We start from the raw sequence: 26,070 nt of genomic DNA on the forward strand, positions 1-26,070 counted from the left end.
AGTGGCTGTCTGCCTCACCAATAGCCTGCTGGGTTAGGAGGGCTGGTTTTTCTCCAGCCTTCCACATGCAACTGCCCAAAGGCTAAAATAGGGCCCTTTCTGAGGAGAGGCCCTTTTGGGGCACTTGGTCTCCCTCGAGAGGCTTTGCTCTCTTCTGACTCTTTCAGCTGCCAGTCAAGGGCTTCGTTTTTAATCCCTTATTGCTGGGGCCCTCTAGGCCGTTGTGGCTGGGGATGATGGGAGGGGTAGTAGTCCAGCAGCCTCTGGGGACCCAAGGCTGAGAACCCCTAAGCCCCTGAGAGGGAAAAGCAGCGGCCTGCTTGACAGGGGAGTCACAAAACCGAAGGAAACCAAAAGCGCAGAAACAAAACCCTGGGCAGGTGAGGGTGTTTTTTTTGAGAAATGCGAAGGATCCCGAAACAACTTCAGCTTTATTGAAAGAAGACAAGGATTTAAAGCTCGGTGGCCTTGCAGAGAGACAGCTTTGTTACAAGGCACACATCAATAAATTAAAAACCTGCAGAAACTGATCTCTGTCTTTTCTTGTCCCTCCTCCAAATGGCGCCCAGACCAAAAAGGAGCCAGCCTCTTTGGTTCCTTTCCTGGCATTCAAAGCTACAATTGGCACACCAGCCCCCTGAAAGTTTGCCTGCTTGGGGTTCAAAAGCTCACCTTTTGATCCCAGATGTGCCGACACCTACATTCATCTGCCAACTCTAGACTGGCCAGTCTGGAGATTCCAGAACCTTCCTTCCCCTCTCGAGAGCTTGGCCCTATGAACACCTCCATTCAAGGGTGAAATCAGTTTATTTAAGACCATAAGAAAAGCCCAGCTGGATCAGGCCCAAGGAAGCCCATCCAGTCCAGCATCCTGTTTCACACAGTGGCCCACCAGATACCCCTGAGAAGCCCACAGGCAAGAGGCGAGGGTATGCCCTTCTCTCTCCTGCTGTTGCTCCCCTGCAACTGGTATTCAGGGGCATCTTGCCTCTGAGGCTGGATGTGGCTTATAGCCACCAGACTAGCAGCCATCGACAGACCTGTCTAAGCCCCTTTTAAAGCCCTCCCGAGCTGGTGGCCATCACCACATCCCGTTTCTTAGGTGTACATGTCCAACAGACTAGTACACACACACACACAAAAACCTGTCTACAGGTGGAGGATGGATCATTTGTGCAGTTTGCTGGTGCAGAAGAGGCCCTCAAACTTGGGTCCCCAGATGTTGGACTACAAATCCCATCATCCCCAGCCTCCAGTTATTGTGGTGGGAATGATGGGAGTGTAGTCCGAGAACATCTGGGGACTCAGCTTTGAGAACCCCGGTGCTGGTGTGACTCCTTGCAACTGGAACACAATCCCTTTGCAGGCAGTCTTTTCCGCTCCCGATTCTCACCCTGTCCCCTCTGAAAGCAGCTGAGGTTCCAGACCTCTTCTAGAGCACCAGAAGTCTAGACCAAGATTACTTCTGGAGTGGCTGAGGTTCCAGACCTCAGGGTGCCTCTCTCTTCCCACCCTGCCCTCCACCTATACCAGACCCAGTTCTAGATATGCTTCTGGAAAGGTCTCTGACCAGCTTCAATGCAACATCTCTTCAACATAAAGAGGAAGATTGTCAAGCGTTAGAAAGCAGCAATGCTTTGGCAAGAAGATTTTTTTTTTAGAAAGGCTTGCTTCAATATAAACAGATAAGACAGATTTGGCCAGCAAAATAACACCTTTAAAAAGAATATACTGGACATTCTTGAAGAACAGTCCTTTATATATGTATGTGTGTGTACACACACACACACATATGCATGCACACACACACCAAGGGTGGCCAGCCTGAGGCTCTTCAGCTGTCATTGGACTACAAGCCCCATCACCCCTAGCTGCACTTGCAGCTGTGGATGATGGGACATGTAGTCCAATGACAGCTGAAGAACCTCAGCCTGGCCACCCCTAATATATAAATGGCGACACTAATACATCTCTGTAAGTTACGAACATTCACAACCTGGTTGCATTTGTCAGAGGAGAAAGACAGACCACCCTTTTCGCCTTGGGGTGGGGGCGGGGCTCTGAGATTTTTAGAGCCCGAGGCCTCACCAATTCCTCTCTTGGACTTAAAATCTCCCACGACCTGCCTTAAACTTCTGGTAGTCTCTCCTTCTCTGGCAAAGAGAGCCCTGAACTTCCCCACTGCTTTGCAAATGGGAGTCTAAACGCAAGACAGAAAAGAGAGATGGCAGCTTATGAGACGGGCCTGCTGGGGGCAGCCTGCTTTCCCCTGGAGCTCTGCCTGCAGAGCCGGGCTTTGGGGAGGGGGGCCTAGGGAGGGTGAGCTCAAAGGTTCTCAAGCCTGGGCCCCCAGTGTTGCTGGACCACAAATCCCATCATCCTCAATCACAATAGTGGCTGAGGATGATGGGAATTGTGGTCCAACGACTGGGTCCCAAGTTTGAGAACCCATGGCTTGGTTCTTCTTGGGCATGCAGTGGCAAGAGGATGGATATATTCCTCCCCGCTCTCCAATCCCTCTTTCTGAACTCTTGACTGGAAGACAGATGCTTCCTTCCACCCTCCCCGTTCCCCCAAGTTTGAGGATGCCAGGAAGGAGGCCAAGGTCAAATTTCAGTTTAAACACACCTAACTGGGTGAGACGTCTAAACCTTAGAAATTGCATCATGTGAGAGAAATCTGGATATTCTGGAGCTGCGGGGAGGTCAACAAAGAAAAGAACAAAACGGTCTTCCCAACGGCCTCCGATGTCACGCATGCTGAAGAGCAGAATGTTGAGAGGTCCACCCCTTGGACTCGGACGAGGTGCCTGCGGCTTCCCAGGTGGGCTGGCTGCCCTCCTCGCTCAGCAGAGGGCGGGGGCGGCATAGGGCCCCTCCAGCACCTGGTAGCGGATCTTGGTGTTGGTGATGGCGCCGTGTTTCTGCCGCAGGTGAAGCCGCAGCTGGCTCTTGTGGCGGAAGTCCACGTTGCATTTCTCACACTGCCAAAAACAGGCCAATGTCACAAGGATGCCTCAACCCACCCAGAGCAGACTCCATCATCTTCCCGTATTACCTTGGAAGGTGAGGCTCTGTGGGGGGAAAGGCCTCATGACCACTCCTTAAGAGGGGGAAGGAACTCAGGCCGAGTCCATTCATTCATTCATTCATTCATTCATTCATTCAATTTCTATACCGCCCTTCCAAAAATGGCTTAGGGCAGTTTACACAGAGAAATAATACGTAAGTAAGATGGCTGCCTGTCCCCAAAGGGCTCACAAACTAAAAAGAAACATAAGATGGACACCAGCCACAGCCACTGGAGGGATGCTGTGCTGGGGGTGGACAGGGCCAGTTGCTCTCCCCCTGCTAAATAAAGATAATCACCACGTTAAAAGGTGCCTCTTTGCCAAGTTAGCAGGGGTTACTTCAGCCTTCAGCCTCCCCTTCATATCTACCACCCCTGCCAGGAAACCAAGAGTCCTTGCTTCGGCCTCTTCCCCCAGGTGACATTAGCCCAATTCAGACATTGTGCTGTCCGAGTGTGCAGATGTCTGTACACTTGTACAGGTGTTTGTGTGAATGACTGTACCTGTGCTCATTTAAAAAGTAAACCTGGGTACAGGCCCTTCAAATGCATGGCGCAGACAGGAAGGCTACTTCTGCACCTGTGTTTAGCATCACATGTGAATGACTGTACCTGTGTACATGGTACACTCGCTGTACGAGTGTTGAACTTGACACGTATGAATGGGCCTAGTGAAACAATGCATTTTATTACTACTACGACTACGACAACATCAAACAAATCTTTGTTGCTTTTAAAGCATAGCCCAGCAGAGGCACCTTTTAAGTGGTGGATCTTTTCCGTTCAGCAGTGGGAGAGCAACTATCCCTCTCCAGCCCTGGCCAGCACAGCATCCCTCCAGTGTCTGTTGCTGGGCTCTGCCTTCTGTTTCTTTCGGAGCAAGGAGCCATCTTGCTCATCATTTATTTATTTTTCTATGTAAGCTGCTCTGAGCACTTTGTTGAAACGGGTATCTACATCTTTGTAGCAGCAATTTGTGGAATTTGCAAGGGTGGTGTGTGGCGCGGGAATAACTGAAACGAAGCCATATCCTGATAGATTGTCTTTCCTAGGAACTGAAGGCCTGGTTATACTAATTCCCACCAGCTTTGCTCTAAAAGCGAGTTTCTTTTCGCTCTGCTTGATAATGTCACAAGAGATTCATTTTTTGCCGTATTCTAAGCCAGGGGGTTTCGCACCGGGGTCCCCAGATGTTGCTGGACTACAACTCCCATTATCCCTAGCCACAATGGCCAAAGGATGATGGGAGTTGTATAGTCCAAGAACATCTGGCAACCCAAGGATGGGAACTCCTGTTCCAAAAGACGCAAACGTGTTTGGACTCTCAGGGCCAAGTACATGCAGGGAAAGTGTCAGTTCTCCCTTGAAAATTATTATTATTATTATTATTTTACATTTATATCCCGCTCTTCCTCCAAGGAGCCCAGAGCGGTGTACTACATACTTGGGTTTCTCTTTCACAACAACCCTGTGAAGTAGGCTAGGCTGAGAGAGAAGTGACTGGCCGAGAGTCACCCAGCAAGTCTCATGGCTGAATGGGGATTTGAACTTGGGTCTCCCCGGTCCTAGTCCAGCACTCTAACCACTACACCACGCTGGGTTTCTCGTCCCACTCCATGCATGGCCCTTTAAAAAACTTTGAAAATGCACCTCTGTACTCTCAACCCACCTCCTCACAGCTGCAAAGAGGACCTAGGAGTCCTGGCCCCCAGGCCCCCAAGCCTGCCTGCGCCACCCCCCACCCCCATGTCAAAGCCCCCCCCCGAGACCATGTCCCGCTGGGACTGGGGCACTCACATGATACGGCTTCTCTCCCGTGTGGATCCGGAGGTGGCTCTTCAGGGTCTGCAGGTGCCGGAAGCGGGTGCCGCAAGTCCCACACGGGTAGGGCTTCTCGCCGGTATGAATCAGGACGTGGGCCCTCAGGTGAGCAACCTGGGGGAGAGGGAGGGGTGAACAGAGGAAGCTGCCGTAGACTGAGTCAGACCCTGGGTCCATCTCGCTCAGGGTTGTCTACCCAGACTAGCAGCAGCGGCTTCTCCAAGGTGGCAGGCAGGAGTCTCTCTCAGCCCTATCTCGTTGGAGATGCTGCCAGGGAGGGAAAGAAGGAACCTAGATGCTCTTTCCAGAGGGGCTCCATCCCCTAAGGGGAATCTCTTCCCGTGCTCACTCAGGTAATCTCCCATTCAAATACATACCAGGGCAGACCCTGCTTAGCAAAGAGGACAAGTCATGCTTGCTACCAGAAGACCAGCTCTCCTGATAGCAACAAAGGAAGCTCCCATATACTGAGTCAGACCCTGGGTCCATCCAGCTCAGGGCTGTCTACCCAGATTGGCAGCGGCTTCTCCAAGGTGGCAGGCAGGAGTCTCTCTCAGCCCTCTCTTGGAGATGCTGCCAGGGAGGGAACTGGGGACCTAGATGCTCTTCCCAGAGTGGCCCCATTATCCCCTGAGGGGGAAATCTTACAGTGCTCACACATGGAGTATCCCATTCAGGTTCAAACCAGGGCAGACCCTGCTTAGCAAAGGGGGCAATTCATGATTGCTCCCACAAGACCAGCTCTCCACCCCAGGAGGGAGGGAGGGAGGGATGGCTGGAGGGAGGGAGGGAGGAGTCTGTCCTCGAATGACAGCCCCCCCCACACACTTGTCATCGCTTCCAGTGGTCAGCAGACCCCCCATGATACCATGCAGCAAAAGAAGCAAGCAGGGCAGGGGGACACTGGCACCCCTCTTTCAGGCCACAGAATCCAGCGTTTCTTATCACGGAATATTATTTCCATGCAGAACTTGGGGAGGGAGGTTAGCCCAGATTCCACACAACTCGGGTGGTTTTTAGGACGCTCAGTATGTGTCGGTTTTTAATAACCAAATATGTGTGTGTTTCAAGTGCTCTGGGGTATTGCTGTTTTCCAAAGGGTTGTCTTCTGCCTCCAGGCTGGGGCAAGCTACAGATCTGAACGAATAAGTGGAAGAGATCAACCAGGGGTGGGTGTGGATTGCAGGACCAGCTGCCCGCAGGGAGGGCCACCACATGGTGCAGTTCCAAGCAGCACCATGAGGGGGCGGTGTCCCCACTGGACTAGCCACGGCACCATTTGCAACCCTTGTGTGGCCTTCCCGGAATCCCAGTTACCTGGACGAAGCGGGACCCGCACGTCTCGCACTTGTAGGGCTTCTCCCCGGAGTGGATGCGCAAGTGCGTCTTGAGGTTGGCCGGCCGGTTGAACTGGGCTCCGCAGATCCCACAGCGATACGGTTTCTCTCCTAAGGGAGGCAAGAGGCCCATGGGAGCGGGGAGAACCTGATCCCCCATGCAGCATGAGCCTCCCCCTGTTCTGACACACACAAGCAAGGCAGGGGCAACGGACCTCCCCTTTTGATTGCCCCTCGTAACTGGTATTCAGAGGGAGACTGTCTCTGAGCATGAGAGTTCCATTTAGCAGTCACGACTCACCGCCGCGGAGAGACCCATGGGCGTCCTGTGGGCCACTAATCCGAATCAAAAGCACGGTGGGCCATAAGCAGAATTCAGTTTGCCAGCCAGAAGCCAGGGAAACCCCGTGGACCCCATGGCGCTGCCTTTACCTGGGCGCTTTCCAGACTAGCTGCTCAACAGCCGCAAAATGCCTCCGTTCAGGCAAGTCGCACTGAAAATGCAAGCAGCAGGGGGAGCTGTCTTGCAGCAACTCACAACCCCAAAAACCCAGCAACTTCCTTACGCCAGATACACGATGCCCTAGCTCTATATCACAGCGATTAAATCCAAAACGAGGCATCGGAAATGTGAATGCGGTGTCACGACGCAGGAAGTGTGGAAGCACATTTCCGAGACCCGCCGTGACCCCATTGCAGGGTCTAATCTGGAAAGCACCCTGCTCGAGGAAACGACGCAGACAGGCTGCCGGTTGACATCCCTCGACAAGGAGTCCCAAAGACGAGGGGCCGCAGGGAATGAAGCCCTGCCCTCTAGAAACGGTGGGATGCATCCCTATAAGTCCCTAGCCTCAGAGGCCCAGTTCCTAACCTTCACAGTAACTTCCACCAGTGCATGGACAGCCCCACTCGCTCTAATCAACCTGCATGGGTGCGCACACATACCTGTATGCAGAGACCTGTGGCTTGCAAGGTTCCCCTTGTAGCGGAAGGCAGAGCTGCAGAAATGACACTTGTAGGGCTTCTCCTCTGGGGCAGCGCCTGCTGTGGGGCTCTCTCTTCCCTCTTCCTCCTCTTCCTCCTCCTCTTCCAGGTACCCCAGGTCACAGGCCCGGCAGTGATAGGGACCAGCACCTGGGAAGTGCAAGGAAGTCAAGGAGGTCAAGGCAGCACGACCTTCCTCTTCTCTTTCCTCTCTCCGGTGCTTCCTTTCCAAGCTGACCCCGTGTCCAGAATTCCTGCCTGCCCGGACTGGATGTCCAAGGTATTCTTTGAGCTGGAACCCCTCCCCCCAGTTCTAAACAGGTGGGAGCTGGCTTTGACACTGGACTTTTAGGATGCACTCTGCACATGCCCCACGGCACTAATGAACCCCGGGCATGGATTCACACACACACACACACACACACACACCCTCAACATTTAATGTGGCGTGTGGTTTGGTCCTTGAAGAGTTGGGGAAGGACCGTTGCTCAGTGGAAGAGCATCTGCTTTGAATGCAGAAGGCTCCTGTTTCAATCCCTGGTAGAGCTGAGAAAGACCCGTCTGAAACCCTGGAGGGCTGCTGCCAGTCAGTGTAGACAGCACGAAGCTAGATGGACCAAGAGTCTGACTCAGCAGCTTCCTCAGTAACCGCAGTATTGGATGAATACACCCGCCCCCTGAACACCTGCAGCTGCCATGTCCCAAGTCAGACCTTTGGTGTCGTCAGCTCTGACTGGCAGCATCTCTCCAGGTTTTCTCTCAACCTGTTATCAAAGATCCTTTTAACTGGAGAATTTCAGAGGCGTATCTAGGGAAAATAGTGCCTAGGGCAAGCATTGAAATTGCGCCCCCTGTCCAAACATCTGACACCCATCTTTCAGATAACTTTACCATAATATCAGCTGAAAAATACAAGTCTGAAGGTCACATACAAGTCACATATCTGAATATGTGTACAGTGACTTATATTATATTAATTTTTAAAAATTTTTTTACCTGTAGCCCCTTTGGGGGGCTTCCTAAAGGCCATGGGGGGTCTTCAAAGGTCCCCCTTTCCCCCTGCTGGCCTCTAGGGCCTCACAGGGACCATTTGAGCATGTGAGGTGGCCATTTTTTAAAATAATATTTTTTAAAATGGCAGCTGAAAACAAAATGGCCACCACACATGCTCAAATGGCCTCTGTGAGGCCTGGTATGGCCTAGGGCCTCACAGAGGCGAGGCCATTTGAGCATGCACGGTGGCCATTTTGCTTTCGGCAGGCTTTTAAAAAAAGATTAATTTAAAGAAATGGCGCCCCCTTCAAGTGGCGCCCAGGGCACGTGCCCTGCCTGCCTCACCCTAGATACGCCCCTGCTGGAGATGCTGCCAGGGATTGAACCTGGAACCACCTTGGGCTTGTTTTTAATGAAAGACAGTATATAAATCTAACAATAAAATAAAATAAACAACAATAAAAAACTTCTGTATGCAGAAGTTGGCATTCTACCGCCAGGGCCGTATTATGACATGCAGAAGCCCTAAGCTATGTCAGGCTTAAAACGTCCTATAGCATCATCCCACACACCCCAAATTATTCTAACGCCAAGGACCATGCAAATAGGAATAACAAAGCTTTGTTTTTGCTTGGCAAAGAAGCAATGAGAAACCAATAATCTAACGAAAAATAGCTCTCTTGCCATAAGCCTGTTTGCCTTTCTAAATGAAAACACATCAGGTAAAACCCAGAATAATTTAGTCTTCCTTCTTCCTCTTCTTCTTTTGACTCAGAGGCCCCTCATAATGTGAGGCCCTGAGCAGCTGATGAATCGGCTTGTGCTGAAATCTGGCATGGTCTACCGCTGAGGAGCTGCGGCCCTCCCGGGACAAGGACAACACTGCTGACCAGGTTTCTTTTGATCATATATTGCTATATGATCAATTTGTGTTATATCTGGTGGGCCACTGTGCGAAACAGGATGCTGGACTAGATGGGCCTTGTGACTGATCCAGCAGGGCTGTCCTTGTGTTCTTCTTCTGTTGTTGGGAGGAGAGCTGGTAGTCTTGTGGTAGCAAGCATGACTGGTTCCCCTTGCTAAGCAGGGCCTGCCCTGGTTTGCATTTGAATGGGAGACTACAAGTGTGAGCCCTGGGAGAGATTCCCCTGAGGGGATGGGGCTGCCGCTCTGGGAAGAGCCCCTGCCTGCTTGCATGCAGAAGGTTCCAAGTTCCCTCCCTGTGGCAGCATCTCCAAGATCGGGCTGAGAGAGAAGACTCTTGCCTGCAACCTTAGAGAAGCCGCTGCCAGTCCGTGTAGACAATACTGAGCTAGATGGGCCAAGGGTCTGACTCAGTAGAAGGCAGCTTCCGATAGGATCCTTTTTGTTCCACAGAAAAGGCGGTTTCTACAGCAAAAGGAATGAGCCCAGCGGAAGCAGCAGCTCCATCGCCTGAACCTGCCGAAGACCAGAGGCCCTGCATGCCCACTCACCTGTGCCACGAGGGTCTCCCCGGCCCACCGAAACCTCCTCCTGAACATGTGTGCACAGCAGCAGGGGCTCCTGGTTGCAGATGGCGCAGTGGGGCTGAGTTGGAGGCCTCCTGGAGGAGCAAAGAGGACCGGTGGGGTTAGCCCCAGGGGGAGTCCAGGGTCTACCTGCTGCAACTATAGAGTGCTTCTCTGCGCTCTAGGACAGGCACCGCAGGCGGGCTCCTGGGCCTTAAAGCGGGGGGTTCCCAAGATGATGAGATGTTGTTGGACTACAACTCCCATCATTCCCAGCCACGATGGCCAAAGACTGGGGATGATGGGAGTTGTAGTCCAACAACATCTGAAGACCCAGCCTTGGGAACCCCTGCCTTAAAGAGCCATGAGAGAGGCAGACATTCAACAGGTGTGTCTCCATGCCAGGTAATGCTGCACCTGCTTAGTTTCTGAAGGCAAAGATTCAGACTGGCTGAAAAGCACCCCCTCCTCCCTTAACCCTATAACCCTAAACATACACAGGGAGGATATGCAGTTGCAAGGCAGTGGGAAACTAAAGCACTCTGCACATGCTCAGAGGCTTTCCCCTTTAATCCGAGACATGTTTCAGAGCTGGGTGCATTTACAAAAGTGGCGGCGGCAAAGTAAATCACTCTGCACACACTCAGAGGCTTATCCCTATAATCCCAAAGGTGTGCAGGAGCTGCCGAGTGCATTTACAAAGCGGCAGCAAAGAAAGGCACTCTGCACACACTCAGAGGCTTATCCCTATAATCCCAAAGGTGTGCAGGAGCTGCCGAGTGCATTTACAAAGCGGCAGCAAAGAAAGGCACTCTGCACATGCTCAGAGGCTTTCCCCTTTAATCCAAGACATGTTTCGGAGCTGGGTGCATTTACAAAAGTGGCGGCGGCAAAGTAAAGCACTCTGCACACACTCAGAGGCTTATCCCTATAATCCCAAATGGGTGCAGGAGCTGCTGGGTGGATCTACAAAGTGGCAGCAAAGAAAGGCACTCTGCACATGCCCAGCAGCCCTCTCCTTGACTGCTGCCTCCTGGGATCCAGGGCTGAGCCCTGGCATTTGGAATGGGTCCCAGATCTTGTCCCAAATGAGCCCCCCCGCAGCCCACCCCAGACTCAGCCAGGCCCATTACTCTTGGCGCACAAGACGTGGTGTCCAGAACAAGAGGTGTTGTAGGGGCCCAAGACACCCTCAAAAGCCCCGTGTGCCCTGCGTGGGCTCTTACCTGTGAACGGGGCCCTTTTTTCCAGGGCCACCGGAGTCTTCATCCCTGCCAGCCTGGTTGTGGGGCTCAGGGGGGTCCCGCCGCCCCTCCTGCTGCAGAGAGTTGAGGACGATGAATCTGTATTTCTTCCAGTGGCAGGCTTTGGGGTCACGGGCCGGGGGGGCACAGCCGCTCGACTCGCCAGGAGAGGCCGGCTGCCCGGGCGGGGGCTGACCCCCTGCTCCCGGAGACATGGCGGAGCCCAGGCCCTTGTCTGTGGGGCAGTAGGGTCCGGGGAGCGCAGAGACGACCGTGCTGCCGCTGCCGCCGCCGCCGCCTTGAGCCTGTCTCGGAAAACACCCTGGGGCTGATCCCTCTCCGTCTCCAGGGGCCTGGAGTCCGTGGTGGGTGAAGTGGGATGCCGGAGAAGCTAAGAAGAAGGTGTAGCTGCAGGGATCACAGGAGGAGGTGCCGGCTTGCTTTGCTGAATCAAAGGGGGACACCAACCCCCCAATTCCCCCCACATCCCCAAATCTTCCTCCTCCTCCTCCTCCTCCTCGCCCTTCAGCTTCCCATTCGTGGAGCCTGCTTCAGAGGCCCTGCTCCAGGTGTGCCTGCTTACTGCGAGCAGACAGGTGGTCCCCGGAGGCGGCAGGCTCTTCTCCATGGGCCGCCCTGCATCTGCAGAGCCCTCCACTGGCCTGACTGTTATTCAGGCATCGGGTCAAATCAGCATAAGCCTTACATTGGCACAACCCCTTTATCCCTGTACACACACACACAAACACCTGCCCCCCCCACCCACCGCAACCCAGGTTAATTGCACATGACTGAAATCTACTTTGCACACAGAAGGACCCAGGTTCAGTCTCTGGCAGCATCTCCAGGTAGGTCTGGGAAGGGATCCTGCCCGAAGCCTTGGGGAAGTTGCTGCCAGTCAGTGTAGACAATACTGAGCTAGATGGGTCAAGGGTCTGACTCAGTATATGGCAGCTCCCTATGTCCTGTGTTCAAATAATGAGAGAGTCTTCCCATGTTTAACTTCCCCCTTCCCCCTCTTTCTCTCGCAAGCATTGGATGTTAGACTGTAAGTCCCTCAAGGCAGGGAACTATCTTCTTGTACTGTGTAAAATGCTATGCACTTTGATGACTAATAATAAGAAGAATGACAACTTGAAGAAAGAAACAGAGGGCTTAATACTGGCTGCACATGAACAGGCACTAAGAACAAATGCAATAATAGCAAAAGCAGAAAAATCCACCACAAACAGCAAGTGCTGCCTTTGTAAAGAAGCAGATGAAACTGTGGACCACCTAATCAGCTGTTGTAAAAAGATCGCACAGACTGACTACAAACAAAGGCATGACAAGGTAGCAGGGATGAGACACTGGAACATCTGCAAAAAATACAAGCTACCTGTAGCCAAAAATTGGTGGGACCATAAAATTGAAAAAGTTGCAGAAAATGAAGATGCAAAAATATTATGGAACTTCTGACTACAAATGCCACACAATACACCAGATATAACTGTAGTCAAGAAGAAAGAAAAACAAGTCAAAATAATCGACATAGCAATACCATAGGATAGCAGAATAGAAGAAAAAGAAACAGAAAAAAATCACAAAATACAAAGACCTACAAATTGAAATTGAAAGGCTGTGGCAGAAGAAGACCAAAATAATCCCAGTAGTAATTGGTGCCCTAGGTGCAATTCCAAAACAACTTGAAGAGCACCTCAACACCATAGGGGCCACAGAAATCACCACCAGCCAACTACAAAAAGCAACTTTACTGGGAATATCTATAATAATGACAATCTTGATAATAAAATTCCATCATCCCAGATCCTTGGGAAGGACTCGATGTCTGGATAAAACAAACCAGTCAATAACACCTGTCTGACTGTGTAAACAAGAGATTGTGATGATGATGATGATGATGATGATGATGATGATGGTGATGATGATGGTGATGATGATGGCCTGAGATTAACTTTTGCCAACTGTTCACCTAAGCCAAAAGCAAAAGAAACAGGATCCTATTTTGGGCGAGCTGGGACTTTTACACACAGCAGGCTTTATCACGAGTTTATGTGGAGGCTTTACTGCAAACTCAAAGTTGTCCCCCAAAACTGACACAAGCAGTGGATTTTTTTTTACCCTAGATATAAATCGGGCTACACTCTCATGCACAGTGAAAAACCTGCATTGTGTGTGAAGTGCTCCCCGATAACTCGCAGGGACTTCCGGGTAAATCAGGCCAATATGTGAATGCAAACCCATTCTGGAGGAGCTGCGAGTTAAAGGGCTTCCAAAGCCCTGTGAATCGGGGCCTCGAGCGCCACGCTCCCTCCCTCCCTCCCTCCCCAGTACCTGGCTTGGATGAAGCGGTGGCAACTTTCCACCACGTGCTCCATCTGCAAGTAGGAGGCGGCCGCAAGGACAGCGGGGACGGTGCCCGGGGTGAGGAGCAGGCGGGAGGTGTACATGAAGTCCAGGAGGGCCTGGAACCCGGCCGGCTCAATGGCGCTGGGCAGGGTCAGCACGCTCACTTCGTGGCCTCCCTGGCCCAGGAAGATGGAGTAGAAGAAGCCGCTGGGGAGGGAAGGAGACCGTTGGAGACACGGAAGAGAGACCACGACACGTGGGCGCCATTCCTACGAGCCACGCCTGCATTGGGCCACGGTGCCACCTTCACACGCAGTGCCACGGAGGACGGGGTTGACCACATATTCTGCCCATTTCCCTGCCTCCTTCCCCCCTTCCCTTCCTCTGGGGTCCCCCATGTGTTGATGCGCAGACTGTAAGCCCCTCAGGGCAGGGAGCTGCCCCCTCATTCTTGGCAAAGTGCCACGTATGTGGATTTGGGGCTGGGTGCTGGGTGCATTTGCAAAGTGGCAGCAAACTCATCAAGACCTCTTCGTTTCACCGGGCATTTGGCCTGAGCTAGTTGTTGTATGGACTGCCTCCTCGTTCTGCATGTGTTTGCCCTCATGGTTGGACCGCAAGCTGCTTTGATGGCCTGTGATGGGTGGGAAAGCAGCCTAGAAGTATTACTAGTGAACAAAAGGAAGAGGCCGCAATTCCCAGCATGCCCTATCCATGCAAGTCAGCCCCATAATCCAGGGGTTTCCAACCTGTGCTCCTCCAGATGTTGCTGAACGACAACTCCCATCATCCCAAGCTACCATTTATTGCCATAACCCAAGGGCTCTCAGACTTGGGTCCCCAGATGTTGTTGGCCACAGTGCTGGGGGTGATGGGAATTGTAGTCCAACAACATCTGGGGACCCAAGTTTGAGGACCCCTGCCGGAATCGATGTTAGGACATGACACTGTTTGCAAATGCTGAGCCGTGGATTCCTGAGCCTGTCACAGGCCACGGTTCCAGAGTTCCCCTTCCAGGTTTTGTGGAACAAGCTCCGGCCCCTTCCTGCGACCTTCCCCAAATACCTGACTCAGCTCCCTCTTTCTACTGGGTGGCCCAGTCTAATAGAACGGGCCACTGTGTGTCACGTGACTTCAGGCCACACCAGTTTCTGCAGCGCCTCCCGGCTTCGAAGGGCCACAACATAACCTTGGGCCCCTGTACTGAGCTGGCCCCAGCCCCGTGCAGAGTTCTACAACTACAACAAATATTTATATGCCACTTTCCAACAAAAGTTCTCAAAGCAGTTTACATGGGGGTGGGGGGGAGCAACTCTCCTGCTAACTAGGCAAAGAGGCACCTTTTTAATGTGGTGATTCTCTTTATTTAGCAGGGGGAGAGCAACTGGCCTTCTCCACCCCCAGCACAGCATCCCTCCAGTGGCTGTTGCTGGGGTCAACCTTATGTTTCTTTTTAGAATGTGAGCCCTTTGGGGACAGGGAGCCATCTTATTTATTTATTATTCCTCTGTGTGAACCACTTTGGAGACTTTTGTTGAAAAGCGGTATATAAGTATTTGTTGTGGCTGTGGTGGTGGTGGTTGGAGAGAGGGACGGGGGGGGGGGGCCTACCTGTCCCCAAAAGCCTCACAATCTAAAAGAGACACCAGCAACAACCACGGAGGGATGCTGGGAGGGAGGAGAGCTGGTCTGGGGCTAGCCAGCATGACTTGTTCCCTTTGCTGAGCAGGGTCTGCCCTGGCTTGCATTTGAATGGGAGACTACATGTGTGAGCACTGCAAGAGGTTCTTCTGAGGGGTCGGGGATGGGGCGTCGCTCAGCAGGAGAACAGCTGCCTGCTTGCATGCCGGAGCTCCTAAGTTCCCTGCCTGGCATTTCCAGACAGGGCTGGGAGCGACTCCTGCCTGCCTGCAACTGTGGAGAAGCCAAGCTAGGGGAGAAGGTGGGGGGGGGCTTGTGTTTGCCCCTCTCCCCGATGATGGAGCTGGGGCGGGCGGCCCTCAGGAGCTGGGAGGCCGGGGTCCTTTCAACCCATCTGCTCCATTATAGCCACACCCCTGGCTGCCAGTCTGTGTAGACATGACTGAGCTAAAACGGACCAAGGACCTGGCTCAGCAGAAGGCAGCTTCCTCTGTCCCCATGCTGTCCTGGGGTCGGATAAGGACAGCTGCTCCCTGCCCCCCCCCCAAAGTAGAGGAGAGTCCCCACTTGGCATGGGTGCCTCTTTGCTCCACCAGCAGGGATTCCGCCTTGGAGACAACAGACAGGCCACCCTCTGCCCCCTAGTGCCAGCCACCCCCAACCTGCCCACCCACGGGGGGCGCAGAGGGGAGCCGGGTTCCAGTTCTGGGGCTCACTGAGAAGGCGAGGCCCGGGCGCTCTCACCTGCAGGCCGTGAGGACGGCTTTGTGGGCCTGCAGGGGGCAGCCCCCCACCCGCAAGGTGACGTCTGTGAGGACCTGCCGCTTGCGGAGCTCGTTGAGGTTCATCAGGACGTCGCTGGAGTGGCGTGTGAACTCCCGCACGTCGCTGGGCTGGGCTGGTCCCGCCATGATGCCCGCCTAGAGGTGGGGAAGGGAGAGGAGAGAGGCGTCAAGGGCCAGAGAGAGGTCTGTGACAGGCCACGTGCCTGGGGGGGCCGCCATCCGGCCCCCACCGAAAAGAGTGATGGGACGCTGGCTTGCAAGCCACAACCGCTGGGTGCAGAGAGCGATCTACCTGAACCGGCAGAGGGATGTGGCTCTGTTGCAGGAAGCCCCCAGGGGTTCCCGGAGGAGGCGGCAGGGGGAGAGGGAAATGGCCCCTCGCAAACCACAGGCCGCCTTCATGTCTGCAGCACTGCTCATGGTCTGGGAGCTAGACGGCGCTTCACGCTGCTCCTGAACTCTCAGACTGCATGAGTCATGGGGGAAAGGGTGCCAGATCCATCCTTCCTACTGGAGGCAGAGACCAGTGTTGTTCCTTCCAAGCTGTGCACATACGTGCACGCACACACACACACACACACACTTTCTGGATGTCCGCTCAGTTAATTTTAGATCTCCGCCTCAGACTGAATCAGGAAAGCCCCACTCTAAATGCAGGTGCACACACACTGCCTTGATGCTGCCACCCAGAACAAAACTCATTCTGCACACAGATGGAAACAAAATTAGAGGGAATCCTGGCAGGGACACAGCTTCGAGCTGGGGACGGAACCCAGGAGTCCTGGCCAACAGCCGCTGATTAATCCCCCACTTTCCACGAGATAACCCAGGGATCTTGGCTCCCTTCCTTCCCTGTTCTAATGCCCTTCTGCTAAGTCAGACCCTTACTCTATTGAGCTCAGTATTGTCTACACTGACTGGCAGCAGCCCTCCAAGGGTTCAGGCAGCCCTACCCGGAGATGCCAGGGATGGATCTGGCTGGGACCTTCTGCAAAGCAGATGCTCTACCGATGAGCTACAGCCCGCTCTTGGAGATCTGTGCTTCCCCTCCCAGAGTTCCTAGTTCTCACCTGGAGTCCCGCCCACTCAGAATCCCCTGTTCTTCACCGCTAAAAGTTATCAACGTGCCACATATAGAAAACAAGGGGCGTGTGAAAGGGCGCTGGGGTGGGGTGGGGTGGGAGAGAGGGGGGGGCTCTTCTCAACAGCAGCAGAAGAGCCCCTTGGAGACAGGCTTCTAGTTGGGCGGGCTTTGCTGGGAGTGGGGCAGGCTGGAGTTAACCCAACAAGGGGTGAGGAGAACTCCATTTTAGCCTTGGTTGAGTTTCAGCTGAAATCGGATTTCACGTTTGTTCCTAATCCATTGCCCTCAGCCTTGGGGGAAAGGGCAGGACACAAACCTAAGAAGGGCAGAAACACAAAGGTCTACTAAGCCGCTGCCAGTCAGTGTAGACGATATTGATCTGGGTGGACCAAGGGTCTGACTCGGTACATAGGAACAGAGGAAGCTGCCATAGACTGAGTCAGACCCTTGGTCCATCTAGCTCAGGATTGTCTTCACAGACTGGCAGCGGCTTCTCCAAGGTGGCAGGCAGGAGCCTCTTTCAGCCCTATCCTGGAGATGCAGCCAGGGAGGGAACTTGGAACCACAGGACCAGCTTTCTTCCTAGTAGAAGGCAGCTTCCTATGTTCCACAGTCCATAAATACCAGCAGCTGCCCACCCCCCAAACCCTGGCGTCCCCAGATCCCCTGCTCTGTGCCCCCAAGACCCCATCATCAGCCACCCCAGGAGGAGAACCCAGGAGACCCCAGTCCCGGCAGCCCCAGCAGCCCACGGATGCTCCCCTTCACATGGACCCAGGAGTCCGGCCATGGAAGACTCACCCCTGGCCTGCAGGGACCTCCTGCTCGGTGGAACCAGCGCCGACCTCTCCCTGGCCCTGCCAGCAGGCGTTGTGGGGAGGGGGGCAGAGATCCAGCTGGACCCCCCGGTCCCCTGCCCGGAGCCGCAGCACTCTGAGAACCAGCCTCGGAGCAGCCCAGCCTGGGAGGGCCTCTTATAACGTTGGGGCAGGAAACGGTGTCAGTCATATCCTTCCTCTCTCAGTGTGGCTCTGTGGAACTGGGGGCGGGGGGGGGCACCTGGAAGAAGAAGGGGTGTATTTATAGGCGTTTCAGGACAGAGGATGTGTCCGTCGCCCAGGGCTGAGGAGGGGGCTCTGGTTTCCAGCATCCTCCCCGAGGGGTCCCAATCCAGCTCCCCCATCCCCGCAAGGAGCCTCCAAAGCTGCTTCCTGTAACACTCTCTTGATAGACCCCCCCCGAATTCTGTTTCAAAGCCCCTTCCCCACTTCTACCACGGCCCCCCCCCACCTTCAAGCTGACCAGTCCTTGTTTGACATTGTGCTGTGTGTAATTTCCTTTCATTGTCACACCACCTCCCCCCCCGCCCACCCCGAGGGATTGTGTGGAGGGATGGGGGGGTGGCTGGGTGGAGGAAGCACAGAGGAAGCACCTGCTCGCATGAGAGCATTTCCTCCCCGTCGTCGGCTTTTCCACCGTCTCCTCCTTCCTGATCCTTTAGACAGGAACACAAAAGAGTAATCTGAGCTGGGGGGGTGCTCAGCCCCTCCCACCGGAACCGGTTGCCAAGGCCAGACCGCAGGCCTTGAAAACATGAAGTCATCCTGACCTGCACACCGACATCCCCTCTGAGCATGTGCCAAGTGCATCTTGCTCACTGCTGCGTTGCCGCCGTGTTGAGGAACAGCAGCACTACTCTGCCGATGAGCAGAGGTCCCTTCGTCATCTCTGTGGCCTCACATCATCCAGAGCTCAGGCGAGGTATTGAGAGCCTTCTCTGGAATTAGACCCCAGCAGGCAGGACTGAACCATGGGGCACCTCTGGTTTGGGAATTTAGGCACCCGTAATTCTGCAGGGATGGACTGGCATAGAGGCCACCTGTCTTAGCAGATCATCCCCACCTTTCGTCAGGTAAGCAACAGAAGAGGGAACATCAGTCCTTCGAATTGGCCCAAATACGTTTCAGAGAGGCCTTACAGTTTGCCATTTGCAAACTGGAGTTCCAGAAGTAAAGAAATGAGTGTCCCCTGCAGAAAATGTTTGCTTTTAAACTTTGGTGTGGTGTCCAAGGTTTTTTTAAAGAAGTTTTAATTCAAATATATTTTATTTGGCATTAGTAGTTATTGATTGATTGATTGATTTGATTTGATTTGTATACTGCCCTTCCAAAATGGCTGAGGGCGGTTTACAATTAAAACAAACCACTAAAACAGTAAAGAGCTAAAGCAAATTAAAAACAATATAACAACAATTAACAATTTAAAAACATTTTAAAACAACAATTAAACAATTACAGTGAATTAAACACTGTAATTAAACAGTGAATTAAAAGCCCTGAAATCGGGTTATAATATTAAAACCGATTTAAAAACCCTGGAAAGCTAGGCCAAACAAATACGTTACTGGCTGCTGCTTGGGTCTCAAAGGACCCGGCATAAGAGTGGCTGGTAAAATGATACAATTTGTTATAGGGCAGTTTTAAAAGTGTATTATTGATTGATTGATTGATTGATGATGATGATGATGACTGTCAGTGAGGGAGTACACCAGCTTTTGAGTGACAAACGCTGTGCCTGGCAGAATTCTTCAGGTGCCTGCCTGATGAAGAAGTTTGCAAAACTCAAACACTTATGAGTGTGTGAGTGCTTTTTTTCTTTTTCTTTTAAGGATAATTTTAGGAGACTGAACATTACCATCTGGCTTGGAATCTTCTAACAACAGCAAAAATATTAATTGCCAAATACTGCCATAACTCCCAACACTGCAAGAATAGTACCATAAAACTTGAGAGGCAGCAATAATGGCGAAGTTTACTCTGTCAATTTGCATGGCAATAAATGGTCTACTGAGACCTCCATGGCCCCTGGGGGTTTTATGAGCCCTCATTTGCATGCTGATATTCATTCATGCAAAACATTTGCTCTCTTCTGGATGCAATTCCTCATATTTCGTTTTAGAATGTGAGCCCTCTGGGGACAGGGAGCCATCTTATTTATTTGTTATTTCTCTTTGTAAACCGCCCTGAGCTATTTTTGGAAGGGTGGTATAGAAATCAAAATAATAATAAAAAATAATAATAATAATTCCCTTGGGGAAAACCAGGTCCTTGGGAAGAGGACTCGATGTCTGGATAAAACAAACCAGTCAATAACACCTGTCTGACTGTGTAAAATAATACTAACAATAAGGCAAAGAGAAGAGGTATAAACCAAACATTCTAGCAGCGTTAGCAGTTATTTTAATGGGCAGAAACAGGGTTCCCCTTTGAGAATACTTCTCCCCAGAGATCTCTCCAAATCACAGGCTTCCTTCCAGTTCTACTAGGGTGCATTTATAAGCCGGGGTTCTCAGCCTTGGGTCCCCAGATGTTGCTGGACTGCAAGGCCCACCATCCCCACATCACTGTAGCTGTGGATGATGGAAGTTGTAGTCCAACAACATTCTCTGTTCCTCCTACTACCTGAGCCTTTTTAAAGTGGTGATACTCTTTATTTACAGTAGCAGGGGGAGAGCAACTGGCCCTCTCCATCCCCAGCACAGCATCCCTCCAGAGGCTGTTGCTGGAGTCTTATGTTTCTTTTTTAGATTGTGAGCCCTTTTGGGACAGGGAGCCATTTCATTTATTTATATCTATGTAAACCGCTTTGGGAACTTTTGTTGAAAAGCGGTATATAAATATCCGTCGTATATTTGTATCTCCTTAACAACATTTGGGGACCCAAGGTTGAGAACCTCTGAACACAGGGACATGGTAAGCTGCCGTATACTGAGTCAGACCCTTGGTCCATCTAGCTCAGGATTATCCACTCTGACTAGCAGCGGCCCTCCAGGGTTTCAGGCAGGAGTCTTTCCCAGCCCTACCTGGAGATGCTGCCAGGGAATGAACTGGGGACCTTCTGCATGCAAACACATGCTTTTCCAATGAGCTATGGACCCACCCCATACAGGGAATATCTTACAGACGGTGCTCACATGTAATCTCCCATCCAAAAGCAAACCAGGGCAAACCCTGCTTAGCAGAGGGGCCAATTTGTGCTTGTGTCACCACCACAAGACCAGCTCTCCTGTTTTGTTTTGTTTTGACTTTTGTGGCTGCTCCATGAGAAGGGGAAGGCACTCTGCACGAGCTTGGAGGATTGTTTTCTTCCTGTATTAGTGCTACTTAATGGCCTTATTTTCACACACAGCAGATGAGTGATAAACCTGGAATTGGACCGTACCACTTTGGACTGCAGGTGGAGACCACAGGATTGGATTTTCCTCCATGGGCAGAAACACAGTCTTGTGCATAGCTAGGGTGCCAGGGAGCAGGCTTGGCTCGGTGTTTGTGAGAAACAAGTCTCTACCCAATACTGAAAACAGGTCTTCTTGGCCGACACATGATCCAAGTTCTCTCCCTGCAGCCAGGCACAGGCAAAACCCAAGCACCTGAAGCCCTCACAGCTGGTCCCCTGCCTTTAGGGACTGCTCCTGTTTCTCCAAACCGAATACTGATTGATGGATTGATTCTCTTTGTTGGTGCCCTCGAGTTGGTGTCGATTCCTGGCGACCACAGAGCCATGTGGCTTCCTTTGGGCAGAATACAGCACACCACCCCAAACTTGCAGCTCTGGGCAGTTTACAACAATATAAAACAAATTAAAACAAAAATTAAAAGTTAAGCACCACAATTCTGGTCCGAAGGCTTGGGTGAACAAAAGCATCTTTATAGATGTTTTAGAAGTTGCCAGAGATGGGGGGGCTCTTATTTCAGCAGGGAGCGCACTCCAGCGTCTCGGGGTGGCAACAGAGAAGGCCCGTTCCTAAGTAGCCACCAGATGAGCCAGTGGCAACTGCAGAGGGACCTCCCTGGCTGATCTCCATGGGCGGCAGGGCTCATAACGGAGGAGGTGTCCTCTTGATATGCTTTTGTCCCAGCACGCATGTGTTTTTCATATGGTGGGGAGCAACTCTGTCCAAGCCAACAGACACACACGTGCGCATGATGCGCACTCCGCCAAAGGTCGCAGTGGTGCAGGAGAGACCATCGCAGCAGCACACTGGCAAACCAGCAGGCAACAGGGATCCCAGCCCCAGCGGCCGCCCAGTGACTCAAGTGCAGACACGCCCGGTTGTATCTGAATCAGACAGAGTCAGTTCACGAACACCACGCTCTCAGACACCTCTGAACCTGGACCCTGTTTTGGAACTGAGCACCGAAACTTGTGACATCATGATAGAAACCATTACAGGGGTCAAAAAAGGTAAAAGGGAAAGCAGAAAAAGCAGATACATCCTGAGACAGAAGACAATCTGGCATTCAAATGTTGCTCTTTCCGTGGCTTAATGGGTCCATGTTGGGTTTAAAGGGACTACTGTGGATTGTGATCAGGGCGGCCAACTCCCCCCTCCTACAGGGCTCCTGCGCTTTTTAAACAGCTGCATGGCAAAGAGGAAGCCGGGTGGTGAAACTTGGCCTGCCAGGGAGCTGTCAAAAGGCCGAGTCTTGCCAGGTGTGTGTGCGCAGGGGGGGGGGAGAAGGGACAAAATGTTGGCAGTCCTAATTGTGATTCTTATTAATATCTGCTCAGTTTTAAGTTTTAATCTTTTAAATTTGTTTGATTTTGTTAAATGTTTTTATGATAGATGTGTTTAAAATTGTAAAATGCCCAGAGATTTTTAGATGGGTCAGTATAGAAATGTGTTAAAAACTAAAATAAAATAACTGCTCTTATACAGAAATTTTACAGTTATTTAAATAGTTAAATTCCTTAAAGCAATAAAATTGCAGCCCTCCCCTCCATGAAGAGCATGAAAGCACTTCCGCAGAGATGGGCATCGCTGAGGCTTGACTGGGCTCAGCACCTCCAGGCATCAGAGTGGGAGTTGCCAATGCTTTATTTACCACTTGCTTCTGTGCATTTAAAGCCAGTGTGATCATTAGGCATGATGACATCTGTATCTTCACCAGCTAAAACCTGCATTCTAAGCTGTTGTTCAAGGCACAGGAGCTGGCCAGGTCTTCTTCTAGACAGTTGGCAACCCCAGTGCAGTAAGCCTAAAGTAAAGTTGTGCCTTTGAGTTGGTGTCGGCTCCTGGCGCCCACAGAGCCCTGTGGTTGTCTTTGGTAGAGTACAGGAGGGGTTGACCATTGCCTCATCCCACGCAGTATGAGATGATGCCTTTCAGCATCTTCCTATATCGCTGCTGCCCAAAATAGTGTTTCCCATAGTCTGGGAACACTGACCATTCCCATATTCTGGGAAACATACCAGTGGGGATTTGAACCAGCAACCTCTCGCGCGCTGGGCAAGTCATTTCCCCACTGCGCCATTAGGTGGCTGCAGTGAGCCTAAAACAGCTTAAATGTGGTCTTGTCTGCCTGCCATAAAGACATCAGAAAAGGTCCATCTAGTCCAAGATCCTGCTTCCCACGGAGGCCAATCAGGCAACTTGCATAGGAGCATAGGAAGCTGCCATATACTGAGTCAGACCCTTGGTCCATCTAGCTCAGTATCCTGTGCAGAGGATTCCGCTTTGGCCAAAGCTTCGCCCAGGCCCAATAAAACAATGAGTCAGGGGGCTGCACTCAGGGTGGATGGCGGGGCCCCCCACTGGCCCCCAGGCTTTCCAAAGATCACTGCCTTAAGTGGTGGATTAATGGGGTGGGGGCAGCAATATGCCCCTCACTATCCCATGTGCCTTCTTCTGGCATCTGTTGGCCATCTTTGAAATCTCTATTATTTATTTATTATTTACATTTATATCCCACTCTTCCTCTGAGGAGCTCAGAGCGGAGTACATGGTTATTTTTATCCTCACAACAACCCTGTGAGGTAGGTTAGGCTGAGAGAGAAGTGACTGGCCCAGAGTCACCCAGTGGGTTTCATGGTTGAATGGGGATTCGAACTCGGGTCTCCCCGGTCCTAGTCCATCACTCTAAGCACTATGCTATGTTGGCTCTCGCACAGGGGGCTCTCAAGTGCTCATCCCAGCAGGGGATGATGGGAGCTGCAGTCATTTGAGGGCCCCTGTCTCAGGTACACCTCAAGGGCCACTCTCAGGACTTCCTCCTCGCTTGACAGAAACAAAGCAACAGCCATCCGAAACGGGGAACAAAAATCACTGAGAAGAAATAAAATCAGATGCTGGCTTCTGTCTCTGGGACTGTGGGATCTCTGTGCAGAGACGGGGGAAGCAGATCCCAGAGCCGGAGAGGAGGGATTGTGAGTTCTCAGAAACGGAGCTGGCGGCCTGGCCCAAAATAGTCGAGGGTTTTGTCTCCCTTTGCCAGTCCCGCGCTCACCTTATATTTAGAATTCAGTCAGATCTCGCGGCCCAGAGAGCGGGCCAGCCGACGGGGCGTGGCCGGGTTTAAAAATAGACCCTGGCTTCCCAAGGCTTGCTCCGGGACCCACTGAGCGGAGAGAGCCCAGGGCCAGGATGCCAGAGCAGGCAACCACAGCCGCTTGCCAAAGTGGCAGGAAGTTGTGGGCACGCCCTCGGGTCTCCCAGGCCCTCTTCCGCCCGACAGCCCCTCATTCTAGCCGCTTTGCAGCCTCACCACACTCTTTGCTGCTGCGTCTGTATGCACTGCTGTAAGCGACAACAATCTTCGCTTGTTTGGGTTTTGAAGAGTCTATTAAGCTCTCTGAGCGGCTGCCAAGATTGATAAGGAAAGCCCAGCAGGCTGATAATGTTGGGCAAGAGCCAGAGGTCCCGGCAGTGGGTCCATTTCCTAAGGGAGAGGTGCTGGGGCCGAAGATTGCTTGGCAGGCTTGAGGTCTTGAGCCCCCACCCCTCCTGCCATCCCCAGGATGTGAAGACTAGTTTTGGCAAACAGCACCGGGAGAGACGAAAATGAGTGACAGAGAACAGCCATAGGAAATGTACGGGTTCTACTTCCAAGTGGCTAGAAGAAATTCAGCGCATTTCCTATGGCCACTTTGGAATGCACCAAACAAGTACATAAGGACAGCCCTGCTGGATCAGGCCCAAGGAAGCCCATCTAGTCCAGCATCCTGTTTCGCACAGTGGCCCACCAGATGTCACTGGAAGCCACGGGCAGGAATTGAAAGGGGCATGCCCTCCCTCCTGCTGCTGCTCCCCTGCAACTGGTATTTAGAAGCATCTTGCCTCTGAGGCTGGAGGTGGCCTATAGCCCTCAGATTAGTGGCCACGGACAGACCTGTCCTTCCATGCATTTGTCTCTTTTAAAGCGATCCAAGACTGCATCCCATAAACTGATTGTGCACCGGCGTGAAAAAGTACTTCCCTTTGTCAGTCCAAATGCTGCAGCCTTGCCTCGTCAGGAAGGGGCTCCAGGCCCCTGGCCACTCTGGTTGCCCTCTTCTGCACCTTTCCCAGGTATACAAGGTCCTTCTTAAGATCCGGTGGCCAGAACGGTATGCAGTACTCCAGGTGTGGCCGCACCATAGTTTTGTATAAGAGCATGATAATATCAGCATTTTTCATTCAACCCCCTTCCTCATGATCCCTAGCATGGAATGGGCCGTTTCTACAGCTGCCGCACACTGAGCCGACACTTCCCACGAGCTGCCCACCCCTCTCCTGGTCAGTCACCCACAGCTCAGACCCCATCAGCATTTATGTGGAGTTGGGGTTTTTGGCCTTTACCCACATGCCCGTTGACACTCTCAAAGAGCTCCAAAAGGTTAGTGAGGAAAGAAATGCAAATGCGTTTTCTGTGGCCCTTCAGGAGGAATCGACCCTTTCCCTATTACTCCCTTTTATACCAGTTCTGCCAAACTCTTTAAAAGTTGTCCTTTCCAACAACCCTGGGAGGTAGGCTGTTCAGTGGGCATCCTGTGTTAATCATGGCCACAGACTTCATCCTTAGCAAACCGGTTGAGAGGGCTAAGGAAGGGGCTAAGAACGCTTCACGAGGCCCCTGAGGGACTGGACAGCTACCATCCCACCCCTCAAAAGGGGCTGCAGGCCAGCCGCAGGGCAAACACTCCGCACGGGCCCAGGGAAAGGTGCTAGCCCGTCACCGGCGGACAGGCAGAGGCATGCAGCACACCAGCCCGAGAGGGCAGGCACACCCTGAGCGCCTCAGTCACCCACCCAGCTCTGCATCACCGCCCCAAGGGCAAGGGGAATCCACACCGAGCCTGCTGCTGCAGCAGGACCTGGAATGCGCCCCGCCCGGCTTCCCTAGGCAAGCCTCCGGCCCTGTGGCTGTAACCACTAGACCTGGCTCTGCCCAGCCAAGGGGGCCAGGAACTCTGGTTTCCGGCCTTCCCTGCAGTCGCCCATTCCTCGCCAGAGAG

The 26,070-nt window shown here is 52.4% G+C and overlaps 1 protein-coding gene across 1 annotated transcript; it reads right to left on the minus strand.

Annotated features, from left to right (window-relative positions):
- Positions 1-412: 412 nt before the first annotated feature.
- On the minus strand, positions 413-17,729 carry BCL6B (BCL6B transcription repressor). The gene is made up of 9 exons (XM_053258800.1): positions 17,599-17,729; positions 15,673-15,848; positions 13,273-13,494; positions 10,921-11,346; positions 9,680-9,789; positions 7,173-7,361; positions 6,208-6,338; positions 4,867-5,004; positions 413-2,983 (listed from the first exon to the last, which is right to left on the minus strand). Exons 2-9 carry the CDS (start codon positions 15,837-15,839, stop codon positions 2,846-2,848), a joined length of 1,521 nt encoding a protein of 506 aa, XP_053114775.1. The 5' UTR covers positions 15,840-15,848; positions 17,599-17,729; the 3' UTR covers positions 413-2,845.
- Positions 17,730-26,070: the final 8,341 nt, after the last annotated feature.

This window comes from Hemicordylus capensis, chromosome 6 (genome assembly GCF_027244095.1).
Source record: "Hemicordylus capensis ecotype Gifberg chromosome 6, rHemCap1.1.pri, whole genome shotgun sequence".
Lineage (NCBI taxonomy): Eukaryota > Metazoa > Chordata > Lepidosauria > Squamata > Cordylidae > Hemicordylus > Hemicordylus capensis.

Bases quoted from the DNA above. Each gene is read 5' to 3' on its own strand.
- BCL6B (XM_053258800.1), bottom strand. From the start codon at position 15,839: ATGGCGGGACCAGCCCAGCCCAGCGACGTGCGGGAGTTCACACGCCAC. The intron at 11,347-13,272 runs GTACTGGGGAGG...TGATCCCTGCAG, and splicing joins CACCGCTTCATCCAAGCCAG to CTACACCTTCTTCTTAGCTT. The intron at 6,339-7,172 runs GTATGTGTGCGC...TGCCTCCCTTAG, and splicing joins CCACAGGTCTCTGCATACAG to GAGAGAAACCGTATCGCTGT.